Below are 14,700 nucleotides of genomic sequence, written 5' to 3'. Positions count from 1 at the left end.
CACGGCATTGTCACTGATTATACACAAGAGTGTTATTAATATGCTCCATCTATAAAGGCTAAACGTGAAAACATCATGTTGGGTTAAGGGCAACTTTCGCCGTCTATACTTTATGGTTTTTTTTCACATTGGTGAGAGAGAGGAGAACATAAAAACTTTACTGGGAACCGTATTTTTTGTTGTTTAGATTCCAGCCGTGATCTGGTGTGGTGGTGGATAAGTGATTGTTTTCAGATCTTAATTGGTGCCTGGTTTATTCTGCGATCACAACTTCATTGCGATCAATGCCAAACGATATTTCTCATTTGGCTTGTTATTCTTTAGGGCTGTCTTGCACGCGATCCTTGTGTGGGCCGGTACGGTATATATGTGTCACGGTCCAAGGCACCTATTATTATATTCATTCACAATGCAGCAGTTCGAAATGCCCAAAAAGAAGTTCAATGTATAGACCGACTCAGTCTATCGTTGAGTCAAGGGTGCGGTTGGAGCCGCTGGTGAAAAACTGTCAACTTTCTGCTTGGGAAAAATACATGTGAGTTTGCCGGTGCGTCTTAACGTGCCTGGAAAATATGGCTCTCACGGGGCATCGTGGCCACTCGCGGCTTCTGGCTGTTGCGATTCTCGTGGTAGCATGTTTGTCCGTCGAGGCGTCTCACTACAGAGGCGGTACTGTCACCTGGAAGTTTTTGCGATATGACCCATCGGACAGCAACAGAGTCGAAGTAAGTACATGTACACCTCTACCTATGCAGTAATGTATGCCGGATTTTTAACATTAATCTTCCGGGGAAGGGGTTTATCCAGTATATACTTTTCACACTAAAATAAAATAGACCTTATCGTGGCAGAATGCGTGACTTAAGTCAATAGTTCAGGGTGTCTACAGACACTTATGTAGATGTAAGTTCGGTAACATATTTTAAAAGTGGTTGTCTTGCACGAGGAAACGTGGATGTTGGCACATTTGTATTTCATGTATTTGTGACCGTGTAAGCCTAATGCATATGTAATGTACGGTGTAGGTATGTGCACCAATTCGAATAGTTTGTTGCAGTGTACAAGCATTACATTCACTGTGTGGACTTCCGAACAAAAGAGGTCCACATAAAACAGGTAGTAGCGACTTGCCCACGTCCACATAATGTTTCGCCCTCTCTGGAAATTTTGGCATTTGGGGTTAGGTTTATCGGTGGCAAAATGAAGAGAAACATTAAAGGGAATCATAGGGGGAAAAATTGGGTTGAAAGAGTTTTCACAGTGTGAGTAAAAAAAATTTCACGGGTTTTTCTTAACTATATATACACGAAAACAAAACAATGTCCACACTAGGTATGTCACGTAAACATGGGACAGCGTGTATGGGCGCCAGAAGTGGGGTTGTGAATTGCACTTGTTTGACCGTGGAATACTTCCTTTATTTTGGAAGGTGTTCCACTATAACTAAAGGAGAAGCACCATACTGAACGACTGATCTGTCTTGTGTATTGTATTCTAATATATTTTGTTTCATGAATGGCAATGATGTGACGTTGTGCTTAAGCGTAAATGGATTCACATAAAATGTATGTGATTGAATCGATATCACACATACATCTCCGCATTCATTTCTGCTAGGATTGGTGATACGATAATGTGGGTATGATAATTTGTTAAAAGAACAAAGAAATCAACTTGAGCTCATTAAAAACCTTAATTTCATCAGCACGAATGTTGCTTCATTGTTTACTTAAAAGATAAAATATACATTCTTTATGTGTGTCCTTGCTATATTCTATTTGACATCTTATTCATTTATTCTTTCGTTATTCATTTATGACGATTCATTTTTTTGAACTGAAGTAATTCAAACGTTTTGTTATATTTGTTTTGTAAATCATTCACAATTAAGTCCTTGGGCTCAGACCAATCGATAATAAAACCCTTTAGTGAATCGTATTGAATTGAGTTGAAAATTGTACAATAAAGTCTTAAAGAGATGACCTTACGCGGCCGACGAGGATAATCGTCCCTGAGTTAATGTGACAGAAACCCAACAAAATTGATCTCAGGTCATTGCCACAACGAGAGTAAGAGGTCTTCAATCATCAATGATTTTCTTCCGAATGATACCATTTCAGACTACAGTTGACAATATTTTAGTGCCATCCAATCTTCACACTAGGATATTATCGTTAAATCGGTATATATGTGTTTCCGGGAACTTGCCTTTGAAGCCAAATAATATTTGTAGGATAGTATTAATGACTCGAAATTGTGTTTTCGTTGCGCGATCACCTCACTAATATTTTATTTAAAGACGCCTAGTTACAGACTTGTCCAAGTTCCCGCCTCACTGATCAAAATTTCGTTCTAATGCTTCGTCATTGCCTATATCTGGGTTCAAACAGCCTCACTTCAAGCCACACAAGCTACATGTCCTAAAGCCGGGCGCTACTTAACGATACTAAAAAGGTAGTGTATTATCGCATTATACGCACGAAATTCTGACCGTTTAATTCGGAATAGCAATCGGTATAAGAACTACTGTACTTTTTGAACAAAACGCATGGATCGGTGCAAACTCTAAAGTTAAGCCGCATCAGGGTCGTTTCATATTATGGTTGATTAACTCCATGAAAATGGTACGGGGCAGGGTCATCTCGCTATCTCAATACCCCTCTTTGTTGAGGTGTTGCGCACGTAAATGAAACATCAATACGCAGTACCAATTACGTCCGACCACATATTGGTATATATGGAGAACAAGACGCGTATTTCTTTCTTTTTTTCCCCCCAGCATCCATCGTATTTTAACCAATCACATCACGAACCCTTACCTGCATATTTATTACGCTTTGTGGATCCCCCTCCTGAAATGTTTCCCATACATCGGCATATGCACAAAAATGTACATACAATTAATAAGACCATGATTGTGAATTTGTTGTTGGATATTGAGTGTCGGTACATTGGAGAGATGATTACCACGTCGATGGAAACTTTAGACCTGCCCAGCGGATGAGTTTGATATATAAACCAGACCGTGTTTGACAGCATGTGCGAGGACAGACGAGATTCAGTTGCACCAAAGAGTTACCAAAGAGCATTTTTTCTGTGAATGATGTAGACGATAACGATTATAGACGCAACGATTGGGCTTGTCATCAAACAGAAGAAAGTACATCTAGAAATCATAATCATTTCGCAATCAAAATTACACGGGGTGAAGTCACCCCTACCTTTTGAAACTTAACATCTCCCGATCTACAGAAGGCTTGCTGCTATGGTCGTAAGGACATGCAGGATGCGATATGTAAAAACTTTCAAATTGTTGTAGGCCTAGTGATTATTTCTCACAGAATTCCTTGGAAATAATGTTGACCACGTTGACTTAAATCTGCCCTTTGGTATACTCAAGCGAGGCGCGTGCAGTGCGTAATGTTTGTTTTCGCCACGGTTAAACTGTCTACGCCCTTGATATGCCCAACGCAGTATTTTTATTTCATGCCGTGAGACCTCTGTTCTATTGTCCACCCTCCAGACCTCTTCCATGCACGTATTCTCCCATGGGCGTCAATCGGTGGGGGACTTTTTAAAGTGGGGGATATCATATCGTTTGTCCCCCCCCCCCCCCGCCCCACTTTTTCCGTCCCGAATAAAAATTGCAGCCTATACTTTAATGAGTCTAGAGCTCAGAAAAACTGATTCAATGACTCCAAACTCGAACATTATGTTTAAAAGATGATCTTTTACTTTGAAAAAAAAAAGGTTTTAGTGGTCAGAAATTGCCTCCGCTCGAACCACATGCATCGTCTATATCTAGAATCCAACATTTGCTTCGCGCTTCACGCTTGCATTATTGCTCATCAAGGTATAAGTCCCCCCCCCCCCCACTTTTGAGAAGCGATTGACACCCTTGTATTCTCCTGACGATGGCTAGAGCAGGCTAGTCGAAACGTTGACACACAAAAAAGTTCTTTTAGAACTTAAAGCAGGACTGTTCTTATCACGGAACTAAAACTGGTTAGCGAAAGTTGATAATAAGCAGGACAAGTTCTTTTCAGAACTAAATATCTACTGAGCAATTATTACCACATGGTATTACCGCAATTAAACGATCGATAATGTATTTTATTGTTTCGTATTTTTTTAAATTGTATTTTGTTGGTCTTTCAAGAGAGGACTGATGATGGTACTTTGCGTGGGGGAGATGTCCATTTTTAATATTGAGTTTTGCTCTTCATCGATCCGAGATAAAAAAAAAATCACAAGCTTGCTTGGGTGGGGCTTGAGTGCAAAGTTCAAGCGGTGTTTGCTGTGCTGTTATTCACACAGGACCAAAGATAAAGGAACTAAATTTTAAACCGGAGAGCCAAATTGTTGTGCTATTTAGTGAGGTTGCTTGGTATTATATCAGGAAAAATAATTTCTTTTTACGGGCGGTACCACATGTTCGGCATAGCACTCTTTTTTTCCTTGTTTGGTGGCGCGTATACTTACGAAGTTTCGAGAAATGTACTAAATTAACACGGAAGTTTAAGCGGAAAGTGTGGCATCACTTAAATTTTTTTGTTTTTTTTTGTAATCCCATGAGGTCGTGCTATGAAGTCGCTAATTTCAGCTGAATCACGGAGTACGCTGGTCTTTATTTATGCGTGAATGCACTTGGCCTACCATCGGGCGTATCCGACCGACAATGCTTGATAACCCTGGCTACGTGCCCATTGTATTTTATTGTTAGAATAAAATGTCAAAGGTAAAAAAAAAAGGAAAAAAAGAGATGAATCATGTTTTCAGTTCGAATTTCTCCTTGCGTAAACGCATATTCCAGTATAAAACTTACACAACAGCAGAAACCACTTTTCTTGTTTTTGTTCTCTTTCACAGTGTACTGTAGGCCGCGCGATGTCAATTTTCGACGTGCGACTCCCTGGCCTATTTTAAGTCTCGCTTAGCTTGCGTCACTTCATGGGTTTACTTGCAAGTCCTACATGCTCCCTATGTGATTATGAGGAGAAATTGACTGGAAAGACAACTAGAGGGACAACAATTAATTAATTCGACGTCTTCATAACTATAAAACCGACAAATTAACAAAACTATGCGTAATGTCCTGCGTCATTTTCATTATAGCCCTATACATCGGCTTTCCTTTGTAATTGTTTTAAGACAGGAAACATTAGAAGATAAGTTTCGTCAAATTTAACTGAAAATTCCTTGCGCCTCGATCAGTGCTTCCACCAAGGAAATTGTTGAGGAAATAGAAAAATGAAGAACATTTCAAAGAAATGTCAAAATTACAAGCAAACAAATACTTTCAAAAGATAATGAATTTGGGTCCAAACGCAAAATTAGGCCTTGGGGCCAGACTACGGGACTCGGGGTTGGGTGTTACGACCGTCGAGGGCGCATCACTGCCAGGACATGCGAAAAAAAAGCCGACTAGAACTTTTAAAAGCTGCAGTCTCGGTGTATAATAATAATGAAAGCGAGTCCAGAATAAGAACGCAGACTTGAGAAAGTGAGAAACTAAACCTGATAAAGAAATAGTCATTTTTGCTTATTACCATGGTGACTTCAACTTACATTAGGCCAAGTAAAAAAAACAAACCAGTTGATTGTCCCCGCCCGCAACCTTTTTTGAAGCAAGCCGCATCCTTTTTCTTTTTTAATTTTTTTTTCTCAACTCAAAAAGCTAACTTTTTCTTGTATTTCGCTCTAATAAAATACATAGAACATGTTTAATATGAATATTTTGACTCTAGTAACTGTCAGGATAGCTAAATAAAAGCTAGGGGTCATTTTGAATCGAAGTTGGCGGCCATTTTTAATTTAAAATCTTGGCGGCCATCTTGGAAACAATGTAAAAAAAATAATAATAAAAAGGCCCTCATCCTCCTCTTTTTGAAAAACCCGGACGATCAACTGTGTTTTTGTTTTTTTTACTTGGCCTTACTTAAGGAAAAGATAACGAAATTCCAAGAAGATCCTAAGGAAATTTCAGGAAATCTCAGGGGAAAAAATAGTCTAATCTAAGGAAATTCAAATTTGGAAAGGGGAACATTGATACGCCTTCTGTCACTTTCGTCCTGCCGGGTTGGCAAAACTGTCACCGTGACGAGTGACATTTATTAACACAACCTTAGTAATTTTTGCCATCATACTAGGCCCTACTCTGTAAAAACAAATAAACAAGAGTTGATTTTCGGTCTTCGCTCGGCTGGCAATTTCTTTCACAGTCTGAAATCATTGTGCTAGCTATTGTTCAGACAATATCATGGCAATTTTTGGTGTACAATCATTTCTTTAAAAAAAAATCAACTGCACGTTCGAAAAAAAATAAATTCAACTACACGTTCTAAAATATACATGTTTTATTTGGACCATCAACATCGGACGGACACCCGGTACCGCGCGCCGAGCAGCGAGACGGAATGGCGGGGTACTTAAATCAGTTACCTAACTAATGACATGAATGAGGTAGTGTATTATTGGTGAATTGTTGCACAAAAGTATCCTCCAATGGGACTAACTAAAGAATGCAGGGCCACGCAAGAGAAGAGGTTTTTTTTTTAGCTGGATGCAAAGTCTAGTGAGGAGCGGTGGGCGCACATGAAGTAGAAAAAGGGAGTGAATGGGCATGAAGTCTTAAACTTGCAATCAGTAGAGGGCGCTTTAGAGAGTGAGTTATATTGAGTGATGAATAACTTGGGATATGTCTTGGATGCGTGTGTAAACACCGGCAATCGTGGACCTAGACAAAAGGGTTAGGGCACAAACAATGCGTCCACGATTGACCGATAGTCCACGATTGAAAATTGTGTGCAAAACCAACAACTTGAACAAGCGCTGTTGCTAAAAAGTTAAGAGTATTAAAACGAACAAAGGAATGAGGATTACGGACAATAGTGGGTCCACAAAGATGTATGTTTGGATGCGCAGATGCGCGGAGGGTGAGCATGAAGTAAATTGTCATCAATAGAGGGCGCTTTATTTACCATAGGAGTGATAGGACTCGCTACTTTATTTAGACTTTACCCTAGGACTCGCTTTTATTTCCCTATCTAAAACCAACCCCAACCTGTACTTACTCACTCTGTCTTGGATGCTGGATGCGCGGATGCGGATTAGGCATGAAGTAAATTGTGATCAATAGAGGGTGCTAAAGAGAGCCAACTGTTATGCGCATCCACGCAGCCATGGATGTGCGCATATAGAATGGAGTGGCCCTGTATTGTTGATGTACCCTAATGTGGCGCGGCCCCTAACGTGGCGCACTTTGATTTTTCGCCTGTAGCGCCTAGCTAGAGCAAAAGTTTTAACTGAAATTTCACAGAAAGTGAAATTTCATCAAGTTCTAAACACTCCCGTTCATAAATTGCCCGCTACAAAGTTAAAAGAAAAATTTATTTTGGCGTGATTTTCCGATTTTATTTTTCAAGTGCAAAGTGAAACCTTTGAAAATGCCCTGAAAAATAAGAAAATAATTTTCTGACAAACATCTGGCTGGGTATGTAAGTAGAAATAATAATGATTTATCAGAATTGATCAAGTTTACAGAAATTCTTAAATGTTAATTTGGAATTTTCCGAGATTTATTTAAGTGCGCCACGTTAGGGAACACTCCGCCAATTTGTGCCCAATTTCCGAATGCCACCGTTTTTTAATTTCGGCTTAAATTTTATGAAACCGAAATTGTTCACGGAGGTTAAATAGCAAGCATTAATAAGGTAAAAGTACCAGTATTTTACTGCATGAATTTGAGGTTTGTCAACAAAGAGGTTTGGCAACACTACACGAGGAAAGTTGGGTAAGCTTCGAATTGCGCCACGTTAGGGAACACGACTATATTCCATAGTTGTACACCCCAATAGATCTAGGGTCTTCTTAGTTTACAGTATGGCCATCATCTTTAATGTTTTTTTCTCGCATACAGATCGAGATTTCTCACAGAATTGCATGGCTGAATCCCCCCTCCATCATATACTGCACAGCAGATACGGTAGCCGCTGGTGGCCGGTACGCAGGTGGAGATATGACGTGTGAACGAGAGACCGGCAGCGGCCTAACGTGTCCCAATAACTTCAACATCATTGACGCGGCAAGAGATTTCATCTGCACTGACTACAACGAAGGGGTGCCTTGGAGCTCCGGTGTGTACTCCGTGCCGATTGTCCAGTCCTTTCCGGTCGGCAGCTCTGTTCCTTATGTCCTCGGGTAGGTATAGGGCTATATTTCACTGATCTGCGTGACCTGGCCTACAGCTGGGTACCGGAAACTCAGGGTCCCCATTTTAGAAAGCAAAGATTGTTTAGAGTTCCAAAGTGTGAATTAAGTCGGGTCTTTGTTGTGGTTCTTGCATTGGTTTGCATGCTGACGCCTTCACACGCATGAGAGTACGCGGTACACTTTGTGACTCAGTTGTTGATGCCCCCCCCCCAACATGGCGGGCCCCCGAACGTGCCGCACTGTGATCATTCGCTTAATAGTGCCTTGCAAGAGCAACATTTTCACCTCGAAGTTTATCAAGCTCTAAGCATTCCCATTCTTAACCCTTGAGTTTACCCACCCATTTCAAAAGTGCTGAGAGCCTATTTTGGCGTGATTATCCGATTCCATTTGGAAGTAAACAATGAAAACTATTAAAAAAAAAAAAACAACTAATATTTTACTGAGGTGGTGTTGCGCTCAGGCGCATGTTGCACGCATTCTTAAAGACGAGGCGCACGCGCATTTTGTTATTCCTATTGGTCGAAGGAGCCCAGCGTGCATGCCACCAGATTTTCTTGGGTAATCTTTGCTGTGCTCTCTGTGTGCTCAGTAGAATAAAATCACCTTGAATCTTCTCAAGTTTGAAAAAAACCTTGAACAAAAGAGAAGCTTTAAAAAAGGATCTTATGAATTTGTGTTTTTTGATGTGTTCCACTCTACAGGTATAGCGGATGTTGTTGGGCAAGCAATGTTCCGACGGGTAGCAGTGGGCCAGCACAGTATGGTCTGAAGACATCGATGAATCTTACTCCGCGCTCGGACAACGCACAGATCAACAATGCACCCATCACTTCAATGTTCCCAGAGGTGCTAGTTCAGCGAGGATGCACAACGAACATCCGCATTCCAAGTAAGGGCTTTTTCATTTCATTTTAAAAATAATCATGTTTAGCGTCCCTGCCTGTTCTCTCTTTGGAGGCCACCTCCTTTTTTTTTAATTGGAAAAAAAAAAAACCGAAAAAATGATAAATTTAATGATCTTTTTAAAAAAAAAAGGACAAAAAGTTGAGCTTTTAGGCTCTAAAAGCTGGTATGTCATTTCCTGAGTCCAAGTGGCGGTTATTTAAAACAAAAAACCTGGCAACCATCTTGAAATTTAGCCTGGTTTGTGGTTTTGGAAAATGGGTCGGGCGGCCATGTTGAAAAATGTTGATGATAATGTCTGTCTTGATGATAATAAGGAGATTAATTTTGTTTAATTACCTATTTAAAAAAGAAAAATACTTATGAGAGTGACTCGCTGACTCTGAAACTCATTTTTAAAGAGCCACCTCATTACATTTTCTTTCAAATTTCTTCCCAATTCAAAATCTCAAATCTGAAGTTGGTTAAAAGCACATTTTGTTTCTTCTCTTGATGACTTTGGAGGCCGGTTGGATAAAGTTAAAATTCAAATCCATCAGTTTCTCTAAATTTGACCGTATCTCAAATCATTTTGTCCTATATTTGTCCCATGATTCAACAGTTGTGGATGTAGACAGCGGCGATTTTGTGTCCTGCCGTAAGGGAGCTGACCCTAATTCTCAAGCTGACTCCTGCTATGCACTGTGCAACACTGTCGACGTTACGTTCAATCCTTCAGGAGCCGTGGTACGATTTTCGGATTTGTTCTGGTCTAAATAAAGTGAAATTGATTGAGTTGCAGGAAAGATGGCTTGTTTGATTATTTCTGGAGATTATCTTATAAGCAAGAAAAATTGATAGCATTTGTAGAAAGTGACCTTAAAGGGAAGATACAACATTTGCAAACATCACAAAACGAAATGATCAAATTATCACAAAATACCAAACTGGATTGTTAGGGAATGACAGTCTAAAGCATCCTGTAAAATCATGGCTCCTGGTGTGCTGACATTTTCAACATTGGAGAAAACTGGCTTTTTTACAAAAACTGCTCCTAATTTTTCATAATTAGTTATTCCGCGTTTTCTTTGCAATTGATTACACAACTGTGAAGGGGTACAAGCCTGCTAGACTGATTCTCTGACCATACAATTCCCCAAAGTCTATAAATTCTCCATTTCATTTTAAGTGGGGTCAGGGAACCAGACTACAAGAAAATGAATGGTTTTCTTGGTTTTTCCAGCATATACTAGCCCAAAACGTGAAACAAGTCATTTTAACAATATTTGCTTTAACATACTAATCCTCCAAATCGATTATTTCTGAAAAGTGCAGCAAAAGCAAATGTTGTACTTTCCCTTTAACAATTATTAATGTCAAAAAAAAAAAAGATTCAAAATGTATGTTTACAAATTTTACCAAATTTGTCATATGACTTGTGTGTTTGTATAATTAAGAATGAAAAATCAATTATAATCTTCTTTTGTTTTATTGAAGGGCTCCTGTACGCTCCAAGTGCCGCCGATTACGAATGCCAGGAATTTTTACGGTGTGGCCGTAGTCGTAGAAGACAGCTACACAAATGGCGGTGCGGCATTGAGCACTGTACCCCTTCACTTTGTGCTGAGGTTGTACGGAGCAACCGGGGTATGCCAGGCTGAACCGACATTTGTCGGTAGCACACCGGCCTTTGGTAGCGAAGTCGCTGCCCAGGGAAACGGAGCCACTGGAACTTTTGACATCGTGGCCCAAAGCTCTGCTGCTGGTCTTACGTAAGTCACTCAAGAAGGTTAAGGCCAAAACAAAATAGTTCTGCTTCCGATTACATGGCATATTTGAAAATAGGGTAGGTAGCTGGTTAATGGTTTTTTTGGGCCAATATTATATAAAATTACTGAAATTGATCAATCCGTTCAAAGAATACCACCATTTAAACGCAATGACCCTAAAACCTCTCATCCCCCCCCCCAAAAAAAATCAGTTTATTGTTTGTTTTGACTGTTTGGAACAATAAAGAAAATGACAAAAATACTTGTTTCAACAACTGTCACCAACTTTTAGGGTCATTGTGTTGAAATGGTGATATTTTTTGAATGGATGACCACTTTCAGTAATTTTTTCATCCAAAAGTAGCTTATGAAATTGGCTATCCAGTCATTATTATTTTTGGTGCTGCATATTATTTTAAATATGAAATGTAATTTTTTTGGGTTTGGGTTCCGCTTTTTTTTACTCACCCTGTATAATTGTGGGCACAGCACTCGTAGTATTTTTCTAGCACTTGGTACCTGCATACATAATTTGTGTAGTGCTTTGTAGTTTGTGGTTCTTCACTCCAAATGAACTCTTAGGAGGTGAGGGTTAACTGTTAACATGAAATTTGGCCCTGCTCTTGAGCAGCAAATGATTGTGTGACAAGCTGATCAGACAAGTTATTAACCCTAACTCCCTAGGCCTTTTTGCTAGGATGTAGCCTCAATCCTGCAAAATCTCCTATAAAGGGAGATTGCTTGCAATATTGATCCAGATCCAGATCCTCCAATTGGCCTCATGGAAAAAAAGCATAGAGCCTCAATTCTGCAAATTCCTCCATTATTTCTTGAATATGGTCCATGGAGGGGTGACTACCGCCTGAATCCTGCAAAATCCTGCGGCAGTGACTGTCAATATGTTGAGGCTTGCCCAGTGACATCCTGGAGCAGTACGGAGGATTTCAAGCATAATCCAGGCCTATATTTATGCATGGCTGAGCAAAAACAACACAAAGTCCGGCCAAGACCTTGACAAAATGCATCCTACAAAATCAGTAAAGCACTTTTGCCATGTAACCTCAATCCTCAAAATTCCTCAACTTTGGCAAAAAGGATTCTGAAGGATTCAGGGCGGTTAGGGTTAATTAAAAACAAAAAAAATTCAAGCTTTCAAAAATGTGCTTAAAGAAATTAATTGCTTTGTATGACCAACAGCATCACTGAGATTGTGACCCTATCGCCTGTGATGACCACCAAGACAGCACTGACCACAGTGGCCGACACTGGAAACAGACGGGCAAGCATTACAGTGACCGCAGGCCGAGCTGACAGTCAGGGCACAGGCAAACAGATCATGTGCTTTTATGCAAGCCAGTCAAACGGGTACGTATCTCTATTTGTTGGGGCTAAGGCCAAAAAAAAATAAATATTCAGTCTCTGGTCAGACCAAAGTTCCGGAATTGACGCGGGGACGCGGCTGTTTTTTTTTTTTTTTTTTTTTTTTTTTCTTCAAGCTTGGATTGTACAGACAAGGTGGGGTACTATTTTGCTTTTTTGGTGTCCTCATGTACATTGGTGTCCTCCATAATTTGCCTTGATGCTCTCGATCATTTGCCTTGGTGCAATTTCCCATTCCTTGGTGCTCTTTGGTAAAAAAAAAATTGAGGAGGTGCGGTAATAGAGGGCGCTGTTGGAGCTACCGCGGAACATTTTGGAAAAAAAAAAGATTGATGCGCATGATTAAAATCGACGCGCGCGCTGACCAGAGACCGACTTATTATTTTTTTTTGCCTAATAGTGGGTATTTATAAAGCGTACATATCCACCAGGTACTGGTACTCACAATGCTACATCATTATTACCCCTGCTTATTGGGCCCATGAAACATTCCAAATACCATCTCAGCTCCCTGGGGAGTATACAGCTCGATACAGCCTGTTACAGCTCGATACAGCCTGTTAGGCGCAAGCAAGCTTATTCAATCACAATAACCATCTCTGCCCTCACAGGTACCCATCTACTCCTGGGTGGAGAGAAGCAATGAGTGACAAAGTGCCTTGCCCAAGGGCACACCCAGCATGACCCCAGGCTGGACTCGAACCCACAACCTGCAGCTTTACCCGCAGACCACAAATCTAATGCCCTTAACAACAAGGCCACAGCACTCTTCTCTTTTCCGTTACTTGATCATTCACAGACAGTCAAAAATGTCTTCCACTTCCCTTGCCATGCATTTGTATACCGGCTATTAAAAAAACCAGTCAGATCATATTTCTGTAAACACTGTGACTAGTCCCATTCCATCAACAGACAAAAGAGGTAACTGTTCGATACAGCTGGCATATCAATCACCTCCAGTCAAAGCATGGCTATATCAAATTAGCAAGGGAATTCTTAACTGTTGAAACAGTCACTTGATTGATTTTGAGTGGTGTGATGGTGTATAGCTGAATTTGCCAGCCAGAGTGGAGGAGGGGGGGGGTCAAATTAAATATGCAGTTCAACAAATTTTAACTCAGATTTAAAGATTAACAAAGGACGTGATCAAGGCAAAGTCCTTTTCAGTGTCTTTGTTTTTATTAATTTGTGTATGCCTTTTGTTTTAATTCCCCAGGGTTTCAAGTACACCTCACTGTATCACCGTGACCTACGATGGTAAGGAATAATTTTTTTTTTCAGAACAACACTTGTTCTCTAAAGAGATCTTTTCACACGATGTTATCGCAAATCTCACTTTTATTTATTATTTTAGCTGGGTAGCCCATTCAGTGGAATCCACTGATCTCCCATGGGGCCCAGTAAAGGGAAGACAATGCACTAGAAAAAAATGAACTTTCCGTGGCAAACTCTTGGTGGCGCACTACATCGTAAATCACCCTTGGAGAGATGCACCCGCTGCCATGGGCATCGCCAGGATTTTTTCTAGAGGGGGGCAAAAGTTTTTTTTGCCAGGGACATTTTGCAGGGACATTTTGCCCCCCCCCCCCCCCAATTCATTAAATTTAAGCCACTTTGTCTTCGCGCCTTTTTTTTTTTTTTTTTTCTTTTTTTTTTCTTCCTTTTTTTTTTTTTTTTTGCTTTTCCAGGGGAGGGCAAGTGCCGCCCCCTTGCCCCCCCCTCGCTACGCCCATGCCCGCTGCCCACACTGTGGGAGGGGCTTAATAGATGGGTCCATTGTTTGGTATAGGGGTGTTCTCTGCTACAGATATGTAGAATGATTGTCTGTTATTTGATTATGTGACAGATGCCCCCCTGGACGATCCATGCGATTCTGGTCCCTGCATCAATGAAGGCGTCTGTATGCCCATATCAGGAAATGCTGACTATCAGTGTACGTGCCCCACTGGATACGGTGGCAAGACATGCGACCAAGGTAGGGTTTTCATTATAATAATATTACAATTTGGGAGGCTAATCATCCTTACTCGCAGCTGGTATGCTGAATTGCGAAGGACGCAGCTACAACGTGGTCGGGCCACTGGCACGTAAAGGCGCCTATGGCTGCCGGCCACATCGACCCATATATGACCACGGAGCACAGCCTGAGGTCGAAAGTGTTTTGATTTTTCTGGAGGGAGGAAAACCGGAGGGCCCGGAAAAAAACCCTCGTGGCACAGGAGAGAACCAACGCACAACTCTACTCACATACGATCCGCGGCCGGGATTCGAACCGTGGTCACCTTGGTGAGAGGCGAGCGCTTTACGCACAAGCCACCCATGCCACCAAGGTAGCTTTTACAGAGTGGATAAAAAACAACTAAACCGAGATATTATTGCTAATTCAGAAGAAGGGCACATGTGAATCAAGGGGATATATCCTCTGTTAGGGTTGAATCTCCTCTTTAAAATGACA

General features: G+C 40.8%; 1 protein-coding gene across 1 annotated transcript in view; it reads left to right on the top strand.

Moving 5' to 3' along the window:
• The first annotated feature begins 478 nt into the window (after positions 1-478).
• Positions 479-14,700, top strand: part of LOC119727754 (IgGFc-binding protein-like) — a 150,493-nt gene continuing 136,271 nt past the window's right edge. Inside the window, 8 exon segments of the mRNA XM_038199799.1 lie at positions 479-725; positions 7,919-8,199; positions 8,916-9,103; positions 9,719-9,843; positions 10,594-10,868; positions 12,063-12,230; positions 13,462-13,502; positions 14,092-14,220. Coding sequence (XP_038055727.1) covers positions 573-725; positions 7,919-8,199; positions 8,916-9,103; positions 9,719-9,843; positions 10,594-10,868; positions 12,063-12,230; positions 13,462-13,502; positions 14,092-14,220 — 1,360 coding nt within the window. The 5' untranslated portion in view covers positions 479-572.

Source organism: Patiria miniata, unplaced genomic scaffold, assembly GCF_015706575.1.
Source record: "Patiria miniata isolate m_02_andy unplaced genomic scaffold, ASM1570657v1 HiC_scaffold_20, whole genome shotgun sequence".
NCBI classification, from domain to species: domain Eukaryota; kingdom Metazoa; phylum Echinodermata; class Asteroidea; order Valvatida; family Asterinidae; genus Patiria; species Patiria miniata.
The sequence above is the reverse complement of the archived record's forward strand: the minus strand, read 5'-3'. Positions and strand labels throughout refer to the sequence as shown.